We start from the raw sequence: 23803 nt of genomic DNA on the forward strand, positions 1-23803 counted from the left end.
TGTACACCACTGTGTTAATAGATACTGCTGAACAACTGTAACTTTCCCCCTCATATTAAATTAGACCTAATTAACATGTTGTGTAATCAACAAACAGTATTTTTCACTTTGATCAACATGTAATGTCTCCCACCTCACCGAAGCAATTTTTCAAACACACACATTGAAATGCAAGGACACAGTCCATACACAAGCTATAAAAATTATGTGTGAAGCAAATTTACAGTGCACAACGATTGGCAAAGAATAATGTTAATACTGTGTAAATATGCTTAGGTGAGACTAAGCACTGTTTAATTTTATGCCATTAGGAGACACAAATAATGTTTGTGAATGAAATAATGTCCTGGACATCTCTACCAATACACTCGCTCCTATATCGTACTTCTAAAATGGTCCAAACAACATGGGGGCTTTTGGGGATAATTGTAGGCTTGGAACAAACAAGGAACACAGTGAAGTTAATCATTCCAAAGATTTAAATCGGGTATCTGCGGTTCATTAGTGATCAGAGTTTATCTGCACTGCAGCAGAAGATCTTTGAAGTTCACCCAATCTAAAATGCAGGATCATAATCAATTATTAATCATAATCAGTGCTTAGTTAGTTATTATAAGCAGAAAAACAATATAAACTTGGCTATTGTGTAAGTAAGCAGAATTCATAGCTGCAGGGCCACTGGGGAGGAAACAGGCATATAGATGGGCAGGAATGGTCTTAGGTGTATAGCCAAAGCTTTTGATAGAGAATAAATCAAATGTGGTTAATTTGGTCAATCAATCCAGAACAATATTAAGTTTAACTATACAGGAATATTTTCAGAAAGTCAGTGCAGTTAACATTCTGTGATGTAAGTGTATGTAAGTGGAGGTCTCAGATCAATAGATGCAAACTAGTTGAATCGAATTGGGGCATTTAAGGATCATAGGAAGACGTGTATGGAGCACAAAGCTAACAACTCTGCCTGTCTGTGCTGTATTTCTTCAACTTGTCCTGTCGCGGCTTTAAAATGAAAACATTTGAGTAGATTAACATTTTAGCCAAGCAGGGAATTTCAGCAATCTGAAATAAAGGGTGAGTCTCTGGACGACTGCCACCTTTCACCCTTATCTGATGGATACAAAAAAAAAAATCATCCCTAATTCATTCATCAGCAGATTGCACAAAGACAAGAGGCAAAGGAAGCTGGTAATTAAATTACCAGTAATGTGGTCAGATGATTACAGCCTTGAGAAACCATAAGACATTCAAACAGAGGTTAAACAGCGGACTCTATGAAGATGCCTCAATCTCTATTTCTAATGGTTTGTATCACAGAAAGTCAAACGCCAGCCTTAGTGTTAGTGGGTTTTACCATAGCTCAGTGGTAGGGCTTAAATTTGTTTTCATTACTTGGTTATGTTAATTAATGGCCCTAATCTGTGATTAGCTCCGAGGTTAATGGCCCCGTTATGCCCTCTAAAATGAATTGTTTTGAAATTGGAGAGAAATTGTTTGGCCAAATATTTAATTAGACTGTTAACCCATGATACGAGATGCTATTATTATGGGAGAAAAAAAATAATAGTCACGATTGACTGATGTTTACGACTTAATTTGAACCTGTTTAGGAAGAGTTTCACCTGCTGTTAGCATGATACAATTTTATCCATGCATGGTATGATTATCAATAATACAAGCCACATATTGTGCTAATACAGTACATCACAGTTAGTGGTGTAATTTCACCCAATTTTTGTAAAACCCAGCTAACACTGACCTATTTAACATCCGTCTTCAACATGTAGCCCTCAAAATGTTATTCCTTAACAATGTGTTTTGATTGATTCAGCACGTATAGTAGATCCCAGCTTGTCTCCATGCCAACAATACACAGACAGCCTTTGTTCATCTCTATAATTTTCAATCCCCATAGCATTTGTTATCTGACTAGTTCAATGCATATGGCTTGTGCATAGCCAGGAACATCATGGTGGAGTAGCAGTGTAGGTAAGAGACTCCATCAGTGTGAACCGGGTAATAAGTTTGGATCACACACAAATGACTTGCCGTAACAAGTGATAGATGAGGTTACTCATTTGGTCCTTTTCGACGGTACAAGTGTGTTCAGTTGTCTATTTGATGGTATTTCATTGGCTTGTGATTTGCCATCTTGGGTTTTGGAAGCGGCAGTGACAGACTCGGATGCTTGTAGATCTATTCATGTACTTGCCCTTTTCTACTGTGAGTCACAGAAACTGGGACATGGTCCAAATGTTTCCTCGCAGAAGAACAGTTGCACCATGGAAAGAGTGAACATTGTTTACCATCTGGGCTGACAAATCAACTGTGGTGATCTGCCTCCTCAACTCTTTGCATGTTTCATGTAACTGTCAACATCAAAATAAAATTATAATAGAAATAAATAAAAAATAAAAATATGGGAAAAGTTAGAACACCACAAATGTGTCGAAAGTATAAAAATATTGTGTTGAAAAATCGGAAATTTGCACATGCAGGCTTTTGTAAGGGGTCAAATTACTTCTCGTGCTTTTGAAGCAAGTGGAGGTAGAATAATTCAAGGATCATAAATATTCATGTCAAAGAGTGCATGAAAATTTACACTACATATACAGTGTGCAGATAGACATTATAAACCTTTTCACTCAAATCAGACCATCAAAGACATGTCGTGTCACTGATCTCCCACCAGCTTGTTAAAAAGAACAACTCATGTTTTATTCAGTAAACAGAGTCTCTCGATGTCAACAGCACAGTTTGGGGTTCCACAGTTTGGCAAACCTCATGTCACACCTTTAATCAACATATTTTAACAATAAATAATGTAAAAAGCTAAGTATTACATGGAATTTTAATACATACGAGTTTCTCTTTAGATAATATAGTCTACTAAAATACCTGGTGTAAATTTGTTAATGCTGTTTATGATTTGTGGTAGAGATTCCAAGGTTGATGGTTTGAATCGCTGCTACAGACTCGCTGTGTGGAGTTCTCTCATAGGATTTTACTGGTAGTCGATTTTTAACTGATTCAAACATTTAATCAACTGGAACATGGTTAAATTATATAGCTTGGATTGCTGAAAAAATAGTTGTTAAACTGGTGTTTATGAGAATTGCTTTATGAAAATTGTTTTTGTGTCAGTTTTGTTTTTGTGATGTGCTGTGACATATTCTAATGTACTGAAAACCTGATATTTTTTTCCTTAACTTCAAAACCATTGGGTGAGTTTCTCAATTATCCTCCTAAAAAATGTGCATTTAAAAAAAATCATTACAATGCATGGAAAGATGGAAAAAATATCGCATCTTTCTCCTTGGGCTAATTTACAAATCACCAAAAGGAAGAAGGCCACAAGGTCCAGACAATTTTCCACTATGTCAGAAATCAATAAAAAAGAATGAGCAATTGCTCAGTGACAGGAACGCTCTGACGATCTGTCAGCGCCTGATAACTCAGGGCAGGAAACACTGCCTTAACACTTGAGGAACGACAGCTTACTCCCACTCAAAGCATGACTCTGGTGCTCAAGCAGTGGTAACTTTGTCTGACAGCAGAGTTTTCTTCATCAGTTCACTCATTTAGAATGGAGAAGTCATATGCTCGTCGCACGAAAATGTGTCCTCAGACGATGACATGCTTTATTCGAATCGCTGAATATCTATTTCGGAGCACAGCACAATGGCAGTATAATAACTGTTCATCCTTGAAACTGTATCGCAGCAGAGGTATAAATAATTGGCATATAAAATCCCACTCAGACCCAGCTCATTAGCGCCAGGCATTACACAGAAATAATGGCCACAAGAGTCAATTTCAAAATGAAGCCAGAGCCAAAGCGTCCATAGCAATGAGCTGGAAAAGGTACAGCGCATACATTGCAGGGCTCGACATTGTGGTAATAATGAAAACTATATAATGGGTAAATTATTCCTCGAAACTTGAGTTAAAACTCTTGCAAACTGGTCCAAGAGGAGCCTTTTTTCAACGCTGCCGGCTTTTAAATTGCCTTAAAAGGAAGCCAACTCAAACATTTTCTTTATGTTCTATGAGGGCCCACTCGTCTAAACATGGTAATTTAGTTAAAAAAAATCCACATATAAACCGCACTGGACTATAAGTCGCAAGGTTCAAAACTTGAGAAAAAAGTCGCGGCTTATAGTCCGGAAATTACAGTACATAAATAAATGTTGATTTTTCTGAAGGAAACTCATTATTTGACAATATTGGACCAGCAAACAAATAAAATATTGGGTTGACTTCCCTTTAAAAGGAAAGTTTATGGCTTACAGGTTTTTTTTTTTAATTAACAAATCATACTTTGTCATAGTTGTTAAACTGTCAAGCAGCTGAGGATTCAGACGTGACCTCGACTTAGCAATATTTCTGCTTGTAAAGTAAATTCATCACCCCTATTTGATTTTCAATTGATTGTACATTCACCAAAACTTAAAACAAACCAGTTAGTCTCATAGTAACACTCCATTACGAATAAATCGTGCCAAGGTAGCAGCTGTAGATTTTGTAGCCTTTTTACAGCACAAGTTGCAGACAGTGCACGTCTGCTGCATGTGGATGTTAGTCAGGGGCACGACTTTGGTCAGAGACCCAAGGAAGAAAGGGAGGGAGGGATCAGTGAAGTGAGGCAACATTCCAATCTTGCAAGGACTGTTAAAACGCCAACTCCACTTTTAGGTTTTGCTAACTGAGATCATGCACAAGCTATCTATACAGAAGCCCATAAGAATAAAAGTAGGAACACTTTAAAAGAAAGCCAACGGTATCAATCCCTCTCATGCCTCTTAGTTGTGCTTCTTCTGTGACCACAGCAGCTAAAGCCCAGTATCATTCATTAATGTCACAGCTCCTCATTACTGTCTCCTCACACTTTTGGAAGACTCATTAACTGCATAATGGAATAGCGCTTGGAACAGTCAGACCTTCCCTTAGCGTGAATTAATCACCTATATGCACAGACAAAAAGGGACTTATCACATTAAATATTAAGAAATGCTAAGCATTCCACTTCTTCTGAAACTTTTGGATGGCGCAGTTTCAGGAGGTGAATGATCTGGGACATGGCAGTGTTATCATTGAAGGCTGCGCCTGCCTCTTTTATAAGGCTGAAAGGCCAGTGTGAAGTATGCAGAGAATGATGGTGTGTACTTACAGTTGACTGTGACTTTTACTGTTTTGGTGTCAGGAGAGGCGATGTCATTTAAAGCGCTGCATTCATAGTCTCCAGCTTGGTCCCTTGTGATGCCAGTGATGTTAAGATATTCACCGCTGTCATACTTCCTGGCTGTAAAGAGAGAGAAGTGAAGGCGCTTATTGCATGTCGACAAAGACCACTACACATGCACACACTCTGTAAACTCAATATAGTATAGCTATCATCTTGCAGTTACCCGTGGTTTATGCGAGGAAGTCTTGGGGAAGCAATTCAATAAAATGCTGTAATAAACTCTTGGTGACCTTGCTTTCATCATAAAACAGCAGCGGATGAGCAGTGTACTCATGCACTCTTATAGATGTTGTGTTTGGGAATTAAATGTTGACATCTTCAACGCTAATTTGCCCATGATTAACTCCAGGAAATGCATTTAGAACTTCTCGTGCACCAAGGACAAAGAGCAAGCACAGGTCAGTGTTTGAGATAACAAAGCACCATGACGAGCATGATGGCAACAAAAATAATGCAGATCTAGAAAAAGGTGACCACTTTCATTGGAAGTGGGGAAAAAAACTCGGTGCTGATATATTGCAATCAGAAAAACATGGTTCTTTTCGAATCCATGATTCTTTATAGCCTGAAAGGGAAGGGAAACTGCGCCCTTGACAGGTTACCAGTCAATTAGTTCCGAGTTCATTAACATGATTAGCTTTCACTGATGCAACCAATTCAACGCATGGTGAGTCAGCAGCCTGTTACAACAGTTCTGTTCTTCTCGGTTTGCACCTCCTACCCTTCATTCATTTGGCATCATGCGAAACTATTTATACGCATTTATTTTTTCTGGCATTTTTCTTCTTGTGTAGTTTGGATATAATTCTGTAATTTGTATTTCCATCCATCTGTTTGACTGTAATTTCTCATTCTACTCGTATCAATATCAAAGACTTTCCAACTTTTGTTTTACTTTTAATGACTCTCGTATTTTGGGGAGCTTGCAATTATTTTGTGTTGTGTTTGGTGTGTTGTAAAACAGATGCAGGTTCAATTCTACAGGTCAAGCTTGTTATAGTCAATAATCTCTTAAAATATATCATATTTTTTTTCATTGAGCTTCTGTGACTTTTTATCTGCTAAATATGTATTGCGCAACTTGGAACTGGGGGCACTAGCAATAATTAGCTTTCTCTTTTCCTCACACGGTTGCCGTAGCAACAATGAAGTTCAAAGTCTCAACAAAGACATCAGTGGCTACACAATAAATGCAACACCAAGAAAAAAAATCACTTAAATGGCTGGTCCATAAAGCGGTACTGGATGAGGCTAAACAATTGCCCTCCTATTATAAAAGGTGCACATAGGGAGATATAAAAGAACATTGGTTTTGTTCTTTATAACAAAGCAGGGCAAGTGGATGAGCTTCGTTGAAGAGCATATTGAGGTATGTCAGTATGGCATGTGACAGGGGAGTTATTTTGCACAATGAAAACTGGGTAAACATCTATTTGGCACGTGATTGTCCTATGAATCAGTTTTGGTGTTACCTATAGCTTCAACCGCGAGAATTTGAGTAACCATGACAAAGCCAAATTCATTGGTCACATGATTTTATTTGATACTTTACACCTTGCCTTATTTAATGTTAAATGCTAATCTGAGCTAGTTACTAATTCCATTTCACAAGCAACACAATTGCCCCTTATTTGCTAGGCTGATATAATTCATTAAGGTTGCCAAATGATGAGCATGAGCACAACAGGTGGCTTCCAGAAGAACTTGACATTCACATAATGGAGCCTCCTTTATTCCACACGATGTTCACCAAGATTCTAATCTTTGTAATAAAGCAGGCTGTCAGAGTGATATTTAGTTAAATATGCAGACCTCTTCAAATTCTCGCTGCCTCGAAAGGCTCTCCTAACAGTCCAGCCTGTCAAAGCTTTATAGATAAAAGAAGACGACCAAGACATACGGGTCAGTGCTTCATGTGGTAAGAAGGATGTAAGTGACAATTACATGCATTTTACTGTATAAACTGTTTTAAAGTTTGTTTCTGTTCTTTGTATTTAATCATAATGCATTTTTACATTCTGTGGGTCGTTAAACTCTTTAATACACTCAAATACACATTTCACTGCAAATCCCAAACATCTCTTTCTCGCAATTGTTGAAAAACATTGTTGACCTGCTCTGTGGCCCAAATGCACAACTCTATTGTGCATCACTGCAATGAGGAATTGTGAAACTGAGAGCGAAAGAATCCGCAGTGTACACTTGTGACTTTTAACAGGGCAATAAAATGAAAGGAACTGACCCATGATGCTGAGTATGCTTGATACGTCCAATAACACTTACCAAGAATTTCAATGAAATGCTGGTGATTTCACATGGGGACTTTTTGAGAAGCTTAATAGCATAAGACACCACTCTTTGCTACAGGAGTTACATAGCAAGACTGAACTTTTATGCATGAAATAGTAATTTACAATTCAAACAGTTTAGTTTATAACAACCACAAAGCATTGTAGATAAAAATAATGTACCAACTGTTCATTGTAAAACCCAGCCAGGCTTTTGCAAAAAAAGCTTTTTTTTTTTTTTTTTATTATGTTTTCGACTTTCCAGGATTGTTCCAAGGAAAGATTCCCAGTCAGAAACATAACGTGATATTGTTTCCTAAAAGTATTTTTGTTCTTTCCTTTTCCCCAAATCTTCCAATGGACTGTATTTCTATCTATGATTATACAAATATCCATAATCGCGAACAGGAAAAACATCTGAGCCCAACAGTAATACACACGGGTAGTTTGAAAGTGTAGAAAACATATGAATTATGAAAACGTTGAAACTATTTTGAACCACATCATTAAATTTCATAACCTAACATATGGACATAAATAAATCTGCAGTATCTAGTATACTAAGTAGATTTCTTAGATGAACTCAAATGGGGCAGAACACTCATTCTTCGCACCTTAACCAAAAACTTGTGTGCTACTGTGTTTATGAAAATACATTTAAATAAATGCAAGTGTTCTGTCAGCATATTTGAAATAAGCTAAACGTTGCTGTGGCGCCTCATGCATTAATGAGTAAAACCTCCTCTTATCATTCCAACAGCAGGGGTAGCTGCAGGTATTGTGAGTGTCTATTGTACAATTCTTTATCCTGTTATCAAACCAATTGAACACAGTCAGGCTAAGATATTTCACATCAGGATATTTTTCTGGCAATCTCTTAACTTGTTTGTGTACTGCTGTGAATACTTGTTTGCGGAACAAGTGCAGTGTACCACTCGTTGTGCACCTTATGGTTAAAATAATGCCCTTGTTAAATAAAGAGAAAATACTGCAACATTTGACTAGTATGTCTTAGTTAATGTCGTCCTTGACTCTAAAAAGGAAATACCATAAAAATTTGTGGTGAAACGAGTCCTCGGGTAATGCAAGTAGCTAACTAACTAACTTGGCTGTTTATTTGGTTTACACAAGTGGGAAGAATGCAAGACAGTGTTGTAAAGGCCAACTAATAAATAAATGTCTACCAAATAATATGGAGACATCAGTCTTGGTAGACTTGTTTTGAAGTTGGTCCTCAGCGCATGGCGATGTGCTTTTGTAATGAATAGTCAGACTTGACTTCTCATTCCGAACAGCACAGTTTTATTTTTAGTTTTTTTTTTGCATCACGACATCATACGGAAATCATGTTCAATTGCTAATAAAGGATGTCCAAAAAATTGTTCGTTAATCTAAATAATGACACCGAGCTATTCTGTAAATTGTGCCGTCTATAACAGATTTGTTTTTCTAGATGAAGGCATACAATAGTTAGATAGTTAACTGCATGCTCTGGTGCTAAAAATGGGCCAAATAATTATACTTACGCAACTCGCCATTGTGTCCAATGTTCACTGGTGAGAACAAAGGCACTCAGTTCTTATAGAGTGGAGGAGGGACGACTTGGGTGCCAAAGTGTGCTGTATGATTTCCAAAACCATCTTCAAACATGTGATAACTATGTGAATTAATTTTACCCTGTATCTACGTTACATAAACCACAGTCACAGTACTAAATTTGAAGGCTCTGGGCAGATTAGGTTGATGTGGCAACACAGAGGGTAAACTTTTATTGGTTAAAAAAAAGTACACATTTTTGTGTGTGTTTAGGCCATCAGAGACAACTATGCTGGCCAATCACTGATGAAGACAGTAATAAATATAAACTGCGATATGATTACATCAGCATTATTTGACACCACTGCCAAGCATAAGTCAATCAAGCCTGAGTACATTGTACAGTATTTAGGTGCAGTGGAGCAGTGGAGGCATTTTGGCCCACTGAGGAATTTTTATTATGATTGGGGAGGGCATTGCAGAGATATGTCTTAATCCTGTTTCTGTGTCTTGACTGCCAAATTAATTTTCCTAGTCAAATGTTTTTCGCTAAGCTGTAATAAAGATATCCACAGTCCCACTTGGACAGTGTTATGATTGAAAAATGTTGTCGAATATAGTAACACAAAACAGAGGCAAAATAAAATACAATGTGCTAACGTTGTTAGTATTACTGACACCATTGTGTGATTTAACAAATAACACATGGCATGTTTATCAAATTTATGATTGCATTCTTTTTACCCGTCCTGTGATTCAATAACATTATTGTGCGTCTTGATTATTGTTTGTGAAATTGAGTTTCATTATTGTACCAAGGTAGCAAATAGTGTTTCAATTGATCATGGATACAATAGGATGAGAAGGTCAAAAGCCTCTCAGTAAGAATGACAGCCTTGATACGTGACATTACACCTTGACAAAAAATACACCAAAGAAAATGGAGAAAAAAAGGTAAATAATTCAGTTGTAATATTCAGGCACCCGAGGACCTGCTGTGGAGATGTACTTTCAAGAGACTAACCTGACAGAAGTGTGACTCCAAGCCAAATTAAAAAAATCATAGCAAGTATAATCTTAAATTCAATGCAGACACTGAAGCAGTTAGCAATTTCCCACATTGTGAAGTGGAGTTGTACACTTCCTCCAGGCCTGCAATACACAGATAGTACAGGCATCGCTGAGGAATCCATTACACCACCAAGGGCAATCACACAAATCCTTTTAACTCTTAAAAGGAGAGAGCAGCCCACATTGCTACAGTGGCTTGAGATGCCTTCTGGTCCTCCAACACAAGGTGTGGGCCAGAAGGCAACTGTTTGTTCTTTTACTGTTGTGTAACCTGGTTGACCGTGTGAGGCAGCCTGAATCTGGAATGGGAGTTTGCTAAAGGAGCATTAAGCCAAGTCTGAATACATGTGGCATCATCCTGATGACCTGTAAAACTATCCCTGAGTTATTGCATGTAACATGTTCAATCAGAATGGACACTGTGCAGGTCATGGGCTTAAAAGATGCCCTGGTGGACAAAGCCAGATGTATATTATCAACCTAATCTTTTCTTGACAACGTTGCCATTTCCACTTTCATTTCATTCCTGCCTCTGGAAGCACTCGGGTAACATTTGCTCATATCTGAGTTTCTATTCTTCATTTTGGAGAGATCAAATATGATTACATGAGATTTCTACCTCCCAGGACTGGTTTTGAAATTGATGGTGAAACAGAATCTTAATATGTGGTGCACTCTGCTGAAATTATCCACGTAAAACACACAATATGAACGCAACTGTGACTTTGTACCTTTGTGTGGGGTCTATCAGAGATTAAAAATCTTTTAAAATGAGAAAATCCTTTTGTGTGTAGTTGTTCAGCATTAGTATTCAAGTATAGACATGATCAAGTACATAGTCTGTGCAGAAAAGCCATCTGCTGTGGGGTGATGTTTAGCAATCTCCAGAGTAATGTCGCAGATTTGTCAAGAATTTCCCATCAGCTACTGTCACCCCATATGGCATCTAGCGATATATGTCAACACAGGCAATGGCATCATTCACTGTATTGTGGCCATGTCAAGGTTGACCACATTGCTGACGTAGCCCTCTGCTGTTACAAGGCGGCAGGTTTTGTGGAAGGTACCGCATTTTCTGCACTATAAGGCGCACCGGATTATAAGGCGCACCTTCAATGAATGGCCCATTTTAAAACTTTGTTCATATGTAAGATATATACATTTGGCCTGCGGGCCGGACTTTGGAGACGCCTGCTGTAGTGGCTCAATATTGGTCCATATATAAGGCGCACCTGATTATAAGGCACACTGTCGGCTTTTGAGAAAATTGGAGGTTTTTAGGTGCGCCTTATAGTGCAGAAAATACAGTATGCTTTTGAGATGTATGTGTAAGGGGGGTGGGGCTTTTGAGATGTATGTGTGGGTGTGGCATAGACCACCAAATAACCCAACAGAGACTCCTGTCTGTATTTACACATCCATGAATAAGAGTGTGCATGTCTTTTTATCACTCATTTGTGATGCATTTGGCTTTCATTAATGTCCATTGACGCTACCTTCAGAGTAGAATAATTATCTATGGAATTTTAAAACTCAGCTCTTTTGATCAGCAATTCAGCCACACCAAAATGTGTTTATATGCGGTTACTTCACTCAAAGATAAGTACTCTGTAGTAGAGGCAATACGATCAAGTTTTTTAGGCTTTCAGCATATAGTAAGTAGGTATGTCAAGTGCTAGATTTATCATGCAAGAGTGGCTTCTGGGAATCTTACCAATGTACTTCTGCTAATGGTATTTCTCATTGATATTCAGCTTCAATTTAACCCTGCAAGCTGATTTGAAACACATTTTAAACTCGGGGACCAAAAAGACGAGCATCACTTTTGGAAGCTGTGAACTGTCAGCTGGGTCAAATCACAAAATACATCAATCTCAGGAAGACATATTTATGTCTCAATTTATAGTCTCCAAGTGAACGAACATGCAATGTGGGAGAAATGCGAAAGTCCTGGGAGATTACCCACGTCGGCCTGAGCTGATATTCGAATCCCCTCAAATGTTTGCGAATTGGATTGTCAAGAATGGTTAATTAAGCTGTTACACAAAAGGCTGTGATTCTTCCAGACATATACTACGGGCACTGTTGCTCTTCTGTTCAGCATTTAATGACATGGCTTTGTCGCTTGACAAAAAAGAAAACATTGCTTTGGAACAATCTTACATTGCAATGTGCATATCTGTTACAGAAGAATTGCCTTATTTTCTAAGAACATTAATTTCTCAATAAATAGTTAATGATCACAATTCAGTGAATACCCAAAATGTATTAGATGTCAACTGACAGTCATGTAGAGGAGCAAAAAAAAAAAAAAAAAAAAAAGCAAAATCTAAATAATCTCAGAGGGACTAAAAATTTGACAGTCAGTCAGGCCAATTTATCATTCTGTCAAACTTCACTGAATGCTGCAGGAGAACTATCAAGTGTGAAACAACCCCGCTCCCACCAATAATGGTTCACTGTTAAAGCCAAAAAATAATGCCGGCCATATGTCAACATTTGTGACTGTAAAAATGCCTTTCTGCAGCTTTCACTTATAAAAGTGACCAAAGAGCCTTCACTTCTGTTTTGAGGACAAACACCTGCACTATTATAACATCACTCGTGTTACAGCAATCAATACAATCGGGAAATGAATGTATTTATCCTTCAAATTGACACTTGCAGACAATGACGAATAGCGTAACTCAAGGCACAGACGGGTCTGACGCTTTTTCCAATGAGCACTTGTACCTGAGACGAATATTACCTTGCACGCCGCTTGCACATTCAAGACATTACAGGATGCGTATGCCAAAGGAAACTGCTTTGTATAGCCAAAGGATTTTATGGCATTCCAGTAAAAGGACATTAGCCTATTACAACATTTCAGTGCTTCCACATCCTTTGGACAAATTGACACACCTACAATAGTCATCTCAAAGATCCAAGAGCTAATGGCTTCGTTTCTGATGCGCTTGGAGACAGCCTGTGATTACATTCGGGCCTGCACCCTTTCATTCGACCAGCATATCATTTTCTTCGCCGACAGACTTCAAAGTGCGGACACTTCAAAGCGGGATGAGTGACTGCCACTCGGACTCCGAGGATGACTCTTTTGATCATCTTCCGAAAACTCAGCTAACACAATCAGCCAAGAACACCACGCGGGAGGATTTGACAGCCAAAAGATAAATGCAGTCATCCGCAGAGCTCTCAGATAGGCACAGCCAGCTGTAATCCATTAATATAAAAATTAGAGAGGAAAAGAGCTGGTGAGATGGAGGTCTGTTGAGGGTCTTTGAGTTACAAATTCAAACTGTTATTTCTAATTAAATGAAAGGATGTGATAGAAGAAAAATCAGAATGGTCTTTATACCCAATGTCAAAGTTATACCATTGTGTTTTCGGTCTCAAACTTAACTTTCACTTCTAAAAAGCAAACTTCATACATTTTGAACAATGGTATTCACCTTTCCTCTTGGCCTTTCTCTTTATAAAAGGAGACATACGTACTATGTTGTCCGTATTTGACATGACTGACTTTAAAGGTCAATTTCAATTCCGGCATGCCTCCAGGCATCTCTGCCCATCTCACAGTTTCAACTAGTTTCCTTTGAAATTATTTTCGAAGGAAGAGAGGCACTGAAATGTTCCATGGGTGATCCTCACTATTCATTGGTGTCTAAACATTTTATGACCATATAATTCCTCTTGCTATTTAAAGCAATATATACTGTATAAATATTTTTTTACATCTTGGGTCTGATCTTTCTCACAGGCACAGTGATTGGAGTAAAAGCTCAGAGGTTGGCAATGGAATCATGTCTCCAGTTGATGCAAAATATTGATATTGCAATATATTGTAAGTGCTCTCTGCAGGTTGTCACTTACTTTATACTTGGTATAGATATGTAGCAGTTGTTTTGGAAACTGGACAAATGTATTAACTCATCGCGAAAAATATAGAATTGTATGATAACAAAGGACAAAGCTTTGTTATTGCGTATTGTGCATTCTTTATACGGACATCCATGACATTGCAGGACATGCCTTTCTGCATGATGTGTTGTGCTCAATTATTTTCACATCTACCACCACCCCAACCCTTCACTCATATATCCTGCCAACCACATAACCCACATCTCAGCCCCCCTGCCCGTTCTGTATCTCAATGCACAACACAACCACCAGCCATCTCTTCTCAGTCTTTCACCTATTGATCTCAACCATGCTTCCCCATTTCCTCTGAAGGTGCATCCATCCAAATAGCTGTGCATCCACTCATTCATTAGCATGTGTATGCGTGAGGTGACGTGAACTCACCTAATGGGGTTATGTGTCTCCAGGAAATGGCTGGCTCAGGTTTCCCACTGGCCGTACAGATGAGCGACACATTGCTGCCCTCATTTACCGTGATGTCGGAGGAAATGTCATATATCTTGGGAGGAACTGTTAGGAGGCAAAATATAGACATTTAAAATATGCATGAAATATAGTATACAAACAAGCATTTAAAAGAAGGAACAGAGGTAGTTGTTCAGGGTTATTGAAGGAGGCTGATGGCAATTAAATGAGCGTTTACGGAAAGGCACTCAACCACCCACAAGAATGAGTGTGGGTTCCTTAATTGACATCGCTATTAATAATACCAGACATAATGAATAGAGTTGGTTATAATGACGGTCAGTACAGTAACTGTATCCTCGGAGCAAAATAAGAATCAATTCATTAATTTTCTATTGTATTATATTTGTATTGATCTTGAGACTAGAGAGACAGACGGTATGATGGAGGGATTCAGTTCATTGTTGCCATACACGCTCCTCTTTTGGATTTTCAATTGATTGTATGTTGCAAAAAAAAAAAATCAACATCAAACGAGTTACATTTAATATTTTGCAACACTCGAATAAGTCACACTAGCAATGTAGCAGTTGGTGTTTATTTACCAAGCACATTCGTAGGAATCTTTGACTCGAAACTCGAGCGTTGAACTGATGCTACATTCAAATCTTGCTCGCAGTTACAAAACTGCAAACTCAGGTTTTAATTACTTAAAAAACAGATTAAGCGAGATATATCTTGGAGAAAATAAATAATGGACCCTGAGGTCATATAATTATTTGGAATTGGGACATTTGGAGGAAGTAGTATATGTGCAAGAATCAAATGTGTTTTGTTTTTGCATTTTTTTTTTCTCACAGCATTTATTCAGAAACTTGAACAGAAACCATTGCAAAATCTGATCAAATCAGCTCTAATAAGGGAGACTGTTGATCTTGGAGACTGCTGCATTCGTCATCAAGTAAGCGAGAGTGTTATCTGTGTTCTGGATGCTTGTATAGCGGAAGATAAAAAGGAGTCCTTCTAAATACTGAGTTTACAGACATCTGTTTATTTGTTTTTGTGAGACAATGAGTAGCTCAACAACTATGATATGTTTAATATGTTTACAGGCCTGCAGTGCTGAAAACCCCAAGTTCAACCAGCTCCAAGAATGTTAGGTAGGATTAGTGGTTTGTCAAAATGACATTTACAAGAAGAAAATTACATTTACTACACAGTATAATGCACTATAAAAACGGAGATCTAGGCAGAAGCTCTAAAATCTCAACCAAGCACTTAGGTGATAATAAAACAGATAAGAAAAAAAGTGAAGAAATTTCTATTGAGGCCAGCCGATTGTCACCGCTGGGCACCAAATCATAATTTTTCTGGTTCTGAGCTATTTGAGTTTTATCAACTTGAGACACCCACAGACAAAAATCAAGTCAATGACGAGGGCATTTTAGCAAGTCATGTGTGTGGACAAACATTCCACACCAGTAAAGGATTATAAGCATTTTTTTTTTTTTTTTTTTAATCAGCACAATTTGATTCTCCAAGTAAGTCGACCGTGCTGTAAAGTGTATCGCCCTTAAAACCCTCCTTGAAGCTCACTGCAAGATAATCCAAAGTGAAGATGAGTCAACACTTTTCAGAGTTCCCCTTTCAATAAGTACACAACAAAACAACTGGGAGCCTTGAGATTGCCTTTCGGACAAACCTTTTGGATGACTCATCATTAATAATCAATACGTGGAGCCATAATGGTTCGGGGTAGGTGGGTGGTGGGGGTTTAGTATGACACATAACATCAAAGTCTGTCCTTACACGAGTTATCAGCAGTTATGACCTTTTTTTTGCGCACTATTCTACAGCAACAGATCTGCATCAAAGTGAGAGGAAATTGCTAATGGATATTTGGTGTAAACGGACCTGTGTTGAATCTTGGTTATTACTTCTTGCGTGTACTTGCTGTAGGACCCTTTGTTGACTCATCTCCTCTGTGTCTGATAGCACAAAATTGAAAATGTTGTAGTTGGCTACTGATACTATCGTTTGTTTGTGAGGACTACTTGGTTTTTCAAACATTTTGATGATGAGTGCCAAACCGTTTGGCTATGATAGTGTCGAGGTTAATTTTGTTTTGTTCAGTTTGTGACAGCAAAGAAAATACAACAATGATACAGAAAGTGAATAAATGATTAAAATGCAGTATTGGTCACATTGAATGCCAAAATAGTATATTCACTTTGCAGTGTTTGGTCTAAATGATCACTTTTCCACCTACCTGTTAAAAAACAAATAAACAAAAGTTTGCATATTTTCCTTTTGCATGGTTTTCTCTATATGGGTTAAGGGCTTGATTATGCACAAGTGTGCTTCATGTAAAATTATCCTGGGAGAAATGGGTGGATTTAGTAGACCTTACCCGTAAACTGAAACGCCCTTTCAAGTCACCCTCTAAGCGCCATAATCTGCAGTATCTTTTTTTTTAGCTTCATATTTAATAATTCCGTTGTAATATAAATCACACCAATGTGACAGAGATAAAATAAAAATGAGACGCTTTGGGTCAAATTAGTATACATTGACTCGAAACACAAAAATTGTGTATAGAACACAATCTAGTTTTAGCTCTGTATGTGATAATGATTATTGTGACAGATGATGCTTACAAAACAGCCATCTTATACAACAAAATCTCAATTAGTTATTTCTAGTCTAAGGGCTCTTTTATTCACATCAATAAGAATGATATTTCCACTAAACAATAGAACATTCCAACCCTTCTCCTTTGCCTGCATGCACATCATGTTGTTTCCTTAGCATGCTAATTCATTAACAACAATGATTGTCATGTTTTCTCATTCTCCTCTAATTTCCCCTCCTCTAGCCCTGTGGGAGGTGCAGAGAGCGAGGTGCCAAAGATGATCCAGGCAGCATTTCTCTCTGGCTCTCTCTCTCCTGTCAGACACAGCGGGTGAAAAAAATAAGCATCTAATGATGCCCCCTTGAATTACAGAAGCGCTTAGAGCTGCATTATCAAAACGCATAGCAATTCTACTGGAGCTGCAAAGTAACATACAAGCAACCAAACTCCTCTCTGAATTCTGAAAGACCTTGCCATGCCGACTTTCGCCACCAAATAAATACAACACTCTATTACTGACTAAATGCACTGCCAGTTTTCCAATTAGAGTGCAGAGAAGAGAACTAGCCACTTGGTCTAATTGACCTCAATGCAACTGCAGGGATGTAAGGAGTTATTATTCACATTCTAAAACAGAACAATGGAGAAAAAAAAGGGCTTCTATAGCTGTCCGTGGTGCTTATCTATGCTAAACATAATGGACTGTAATGGTTGTGACAAAACAGAAAACCATCTGAGTGTAGATAATTTTTTGAATTAACACTACGCAGCACAAAAGTTGTCGTTTGGGGAAAGATTAGAGTTTTACCGTTAAGACCATCTAATTAGATGTCGCCAAGGCTTTGTTTAAACAGATATATACAGTATTTGAATTATAATACACCTGTAAACTATATCAGTGTGTGTAGATTGTAAAGTACACTTCAGTAATGAGGCAGCTATTCCTCAAGGTTTTCATTACCTACACTGCAGCGCAAAGGACCAACTTCAAATTTGTTAATTAAGCAGCACATCCTGAAAGTAAACATAAACACTGACACTTGATGTTACACCAAGGTATTAGTTACTATATTTGTAGGCCTGGCGCAATCATTCAAGGTAAAACAAAAATAATTAAATAAATAAAAATGATTCATATTCGTCTCAGATTGCTATTGTGGTGGGCCCAAGGACACGAAAGCAGGGTGGCAAGGAAGAAGTATGGAATGTTTTCCAAAAATAAAACAAAAAGTCTGCATGCGGAATCAAAAATATAAAATTAATAGAAAAAAAAGTGAGATCAAGATTTTGAATGGACTTGGCAAGAACAGAAGCAGCAGAGGCATAGCCAGTAATATTTCATCGGGGTAACCATTGTGACACAACTTGACATGCCCCTTTTGAGCTGAGTGTTCATTTGATGGTCCCTTCCAACATGGCCACTTCTGCAAAACCGATGAAATCTGCCACCAATAAACAACAGTGGCCGATTTTGGAACAAATAAAAAACTACTGTACTGTAAAAAGGATCATTGTGATCACACTGGACACTATTTTTTGTCCCTCAAAATTACCAATGGTCAATGATAATGTTCCTTTTGCCACTCAAGCAGTTATCATTATGTTTAAACCGATGGAATTGCAAGTCAAATGAGGCTTTTCTAAATTGTAGCGCTTTTAGACGGCTTGAAAAGAAAAAAAAAAACACATTCTATACTGTACATGTCTGTCTATTCATTCATATGTATACAAAGGATGCTTAACACTCCCATAATTCTTGGTCTCAGCTGATATCATTTCAGTCAGGATATTTTTTACAGCAAAACACTAAGCCGTAAAGTCACGATATAAAGAAAAATAGACATTCATGGTAAAGTATATTTTATTTTTTTCTCCCTACGCATTGAAGTGGGCCCGGCAGCAATATTGGCAGCATGCGAGAGTTTCAGAGTGGAGTGGTAGAAGGCAGTATATAACCCTTATCAGCGTTTATTGCTGCTTGGCATCTCCTCATATTCCTCCTGCGTGTGGCTAAGACGGTGGCTAGATGAATAAAGAATGGAGATGTGAGGAATGGTGGCGGAGAGCAAATGACTTAAGACACAAATACATTCCAAGCAAGTGCAGACTGGCTTATGAGCATTATTCCATAATGGAATCATTATCAAAGATGAATTCAACGATTCACCCTCCTAATGTTCCACAGAAATTAGCCTGAGGGAGTGATGATTGTGTGTGATGGCATGGTACAGTGTGATCCCAAGTATGCCAGCAGACACGTAAGCCTCTGTTCTAACGCGTCATTTAATATGCATAAAAAAAATTCTTTTTCTCTATGGAATTTCTCTTGCAGCAAACACATGAGCATTTAGTGCCCAAAAAGATGGCTGATGGAAGAAATTCATTCTTTAGGTTCCAAAGAGTAAACAAGTCTATCAAAATTAGACAATCTACTTGCTGTATTTCATTTATTTATTACTTTGGGTTTATCAGGCTGTTGAACAAAAACACAAATGATGTGAAAATAATAGTCAATATTTTCAATGTAAAAGTAATGTTAAAATATACTTTCATGTTGTTTTATTTGTTGGAATAAATTAAAGTGTTTCTGTAGTTGTTCGATCCCAAACATTGTCTGGGGTTGCTGGTGAATGTTACAATCAATGTTTTAAAATAATACTATGCAATGGAAAATCAAGAATAAAGGAAATTAACTGATGATAAGGAACATTTTTAGCAAACGAGTGGCAATCTTCAATGGGTTCGCAGAGCTGAGCATTCAATTCAAAGATACACTATCACCCACTTAGTGATATTATTTTCTAATTTATTCAAAAATTCAGCCACAACATCATGCTTGGGATAAACAGCAGCAGGGTAATATTTTTTACATTCAAAAAAATCCCTGGTTATTTTAAATCAGTAGGATGTCAAGATGAATCTGAGATCAAGCTTATTAAATTATCTTTAAAAGTCCATTAAAGGTGTGTTTCTTTATATTCTCAACAAAACTGTAGCCTGTTTCAAACAACAATGATCCTTTCTTGAAGTCTTATGGCATGCGTGTGTGTGTGCGTGTGTGTGTGCACATGCATGTATAAAATCAATGATCTAACGAGAGGACAAAAGCTTCATCACCATCTGTCACAGACCGGAAAGGTCAGAGTTCAACATTCTAAAGTCCAGGTCATGATTAATGTGAAGGGTATTTTTGCCAGCATGCTACGTGCAGTCACATGAAAGAACTCATCACAGTAGGGTGTCGGATTCTTCTCTTTAACAAGGTTTCCTACACTCAGACTATACGTATATGGAGTATATTAAGACAATTGATACTATCGCTGATGCTAGTTATACAATCATACCCTCAATTCTTAATGCAAAATTTAGTGGTTGCATTTATAAAAGTTGCCAAAGGAAATATTCATTAGCCCTGAAAAAAATGCAATGATTAAAATTTCTGGTGTTAATAATATGTTTCTATAGAGAGCCGTATTTACCATGTTAACAAGTCATTTAAAAAATATTTATTTTACTCTGGGGTGAAATATGCCCATCTCAAAAAAAATCTATTAATACATGAAAACACATTTTTCAGAGTACATTTTTGAGGGAAAAAAATTAAATAAATAATAAAGAAATCGGCTTATTCAGGCTGCTGATTAGTTGTATAGTCTGAATCCACCAATTATAGATGCATCATGCTATTAATTAAATCAGCACTTTTCTGTATGGAGTCCTGAAGTCAACATAAATGAATGTAATTTTTAATCGGTCATGCGTGCTCTAAATATCGCCCACTCCTGGTATTGCATGTCTTGAATTGGCACAAGAAAAGAATTCCATCCAAGCTTAACCCAGATCTTTTTTTTATTTTATTTTTTTTATCTAATGTATGTTATTGCTCAACACTGTAGATTTGGGTAGATTTGTGGACAATGTAATCTAAATGCATCAATTAAGATTATTGTTGAGGCATGGTAATTTTTGAAAGACTTTTAGGAACGTTCGATTGTCAAGCCTCAAACTGCTTTAGCCATCACCACCATCATTGTGTGTGAAACTGTCCTTGTTCATGCACTGGTAATGACAATAAGCCATTTCCTTAAAATATTCATGTTAATCTCCAATTAGATTCTTGAGTAGAGATGAAGCCTTCATTTTCAAAGTTTAAACACTTTTTTGCAATTGCCATGACCCTGCCCACATTCGTGTTACACTGCGATGAGTCATTGAGTATGTTATAAAAAATATGGTGGCCATGGCTGTTCACCGCACACGTACAAAGACTTCACTAAAACCCACGGGTACTTATAGTTTGGTGTCAGCTGCCACATTCATTCTGTGATGACGTCCAATATCCACCACAGGGTGGTGGGACACGATCGTGTCTGAACAACTCGTGTGTACTACAGAGCAATTCTGTCCCACTGAGGTGTTGGGAAAGGCCAAAGTCATGAATATTCAATAAATTGGTCATTATGGAAAACCCTGAGCCTGTGCTTTGCAGAATACAGATGTCAGCCCATCTCGTTTGTTTAGCTCTCCCTTTGGAGGGCTTGTTCAAATAAAAGGCGTTCATACAGAACACCAGCAAATCTGATCTTGTTAAATATAACATATCAATGATTTTTCATTCTTTTTGAATTCTAGTTGTTTGTCATGCTTCAGCAATGGTGTCAAGTAGCTGACAGGGCATTGTCTTGATTTGCACGCTGGCCAACAGATGAATTTGAGAGATGAGAAGAGTGGATATCCCCCACAGCCGGTGGTCAGTCTGTATTCAGCTTGATGCATGCACTTGTGCTGCAGGGACAGGGAGCTCAGCCTGTGATATTTATCTGCCCAATTAAAGCCAGTGTTTGTCGTAGATGTCTGCCAATGCTTCACCCCCTAAAAATCTGTTTCACCGGAATTCTAATTGTGATAAAGTGTATGATAAACAAAAGCCTGAGGACTGTGGACTGTGCTTTAGTCCACACAGTAGACACCAATTACATTCAACTGGGTTAACCGTGGCAGAGTCATGCGAAAAAAGAAAATGGCCTTTCCAAAATGGTTCCTGCAACGTAGGGAGTGTGAGATTGTCTGCAGTTAGGTTTACAGAACAATCTTATGCAGACAATAGTTTTTGTTTTTAAACTATTTATTGAAACACTGTGTCCACACGTGTACCGTATTTTCCGCGCTATAAAGCGCACCGGATTATAAGGCGCACCTTCAATGAATGGCCCATTTTAAAACTTTGTCCATATATAAATCCATATATTTGGACACGCCTGCTGCAGTCGCTCAATATTGGTCCATATATAAGGCGCACGGATTCTAAGGCACACTGTTGTCTTTTGAGAAAATTGGAGGTTTTTAGGTGCGCCTTATAGTGCGGAAAATACGATAATTCTCCCTATCCAGCTCAGAGAATTAAGGTGGACAAAGACCGTTTCAAGATTTGCGTAACATGAGCGGCATAGTGACAATTAGTGCTTCCGTCTGTCCATCCATCCATCCATTTTCCAAACCGCTTATCCTCACTAGGGTGCACTCTCACCACAGTTTCCTTGCAACATTAAAGCCAGACTGTTTGAATGCCTCACTACCCCACTGAGACGCTTACAAGGCATCCCCATTTGGGAACTTACTCTTAATTAGTTACCTTAATTGTGAGCACTTGATTATAGCACATGGACCGTCATGAGGGTCTTTGTGTACGAAATGCACACCAATAAAAAAAAAAGTCTTACAGGATATGGGCATTCAGCTAAACTGTTAAGCAATCAGTCAATAAAGCTCATCTGTACGATATGGGTTAATCATAGTTGAGTGCAGTGTGGATTGTCTTTTTCTAAGCACAATGAGTAATACTTTTTCCACCCATAGCTCTCTTTCTTAGCATTACCTGTTGTATATTGCTTGACACACATGTGGTGACCTTCTGGTTAGGTGTGGGTTGCTGCTTCTTGACAAACACTTAACGGTGAGGTGGTGTTGAAATGCCGAGCATGTATCTCACATTATATATGAAATGTACACATTCAATGAAAGTGGAGACGCATGCTTTCAAGCGACATGTAGGTAATTAGACGAAGACAGGAAAAACATCTATTTCACGTATACCTTCTAATTATTTATGGGAGTGACAGATTTATCGCATATTAGAATGAAATGTGATTAGCAAGGCTACACTATTTCATTAAGCACACTCTCTTTTCTGACATAGTGAATGGATTGACAACCCAGAGCTTCAAACCTCCACACATTCCTTTGAGTCATCCTACAGGGCGGGTGAATTCTCTCTTCACATCTGCTCCGATCCATATTAATGTCTGTGAGATTTTTCATCACCTGCCGGATTATGTCTTGACATTTGTAGAATTGTTAACCCTTTACAGGACTATATGTATCAGCGACATCTTCCGGTCCCCTCATAGTTTAAGAAAACAGTGTGAAATACTAAGAAAAAAAAAAAAACAATAATAAATTGCAGTAACTGTATTTTTTAATGAAGATTCTAAAAAACATGTGCGGGTAAAATGTGTGAATGCATTTCAACAGCTTGGCCCAGAGGCATGTGTTGTGATTAAACAGACTACCAAGGGCCATGACAGCAAAACGCCTCAAACCCCCTTTCACTGTGACAAGATATTCTTAGACAGGGTGCATATTTAATGCATTAACACATCTACAATCTTAATTAACAGAGAAGGATGGTGGCTGTGTGGTGTAGTT

At 37.9% G+C, this 23803-nt stretch overlaps 1 protein-coding gene across 2 annotated transcripts in view; it reads right to left on the reverse strand.

Moving 5' to 3' along the window:
• Nucleotides 1-23803, reverse strand: part of negr1 (neuronal growth regulator 1) — a 101348-nt gene that overhangs the window by 50254 nt on the left and 27291 nt on the right. For both annotated transcript variants that reach the window (XM_088393676.1, XM_088393675.1), the window contains exons 3-4: nt 14446-14571; nt 5171-5302 (exon numbers count right to left, since the gene is read on the reverse strand). In XM_088393676.1, coding sequence (XP_088249802.1) covers nt 5171-5302; nt 14446-14571 — 258 coding nt within the window. The remainder of the gene's footprint in view (nt 1-5170; nt 5303-14445; nt 14572-23803) is intronic.

This window comes from Syngnathus floridae, chromosome 13, assembly GCF_059516105.1.
Source record: "Syngnathus floridae isolate MCC-2025c chromosome 13, RoL_Sflo_1.0, whole genome shotgun sequence".
Taxonomy (NCBI): domain Eukaryota; kingdom Metazoa; phylum Chordata; class Actinopteri; order Syngnathiformes; family Syngnathidae; genus Syngnathus; species Syngnathus floridae.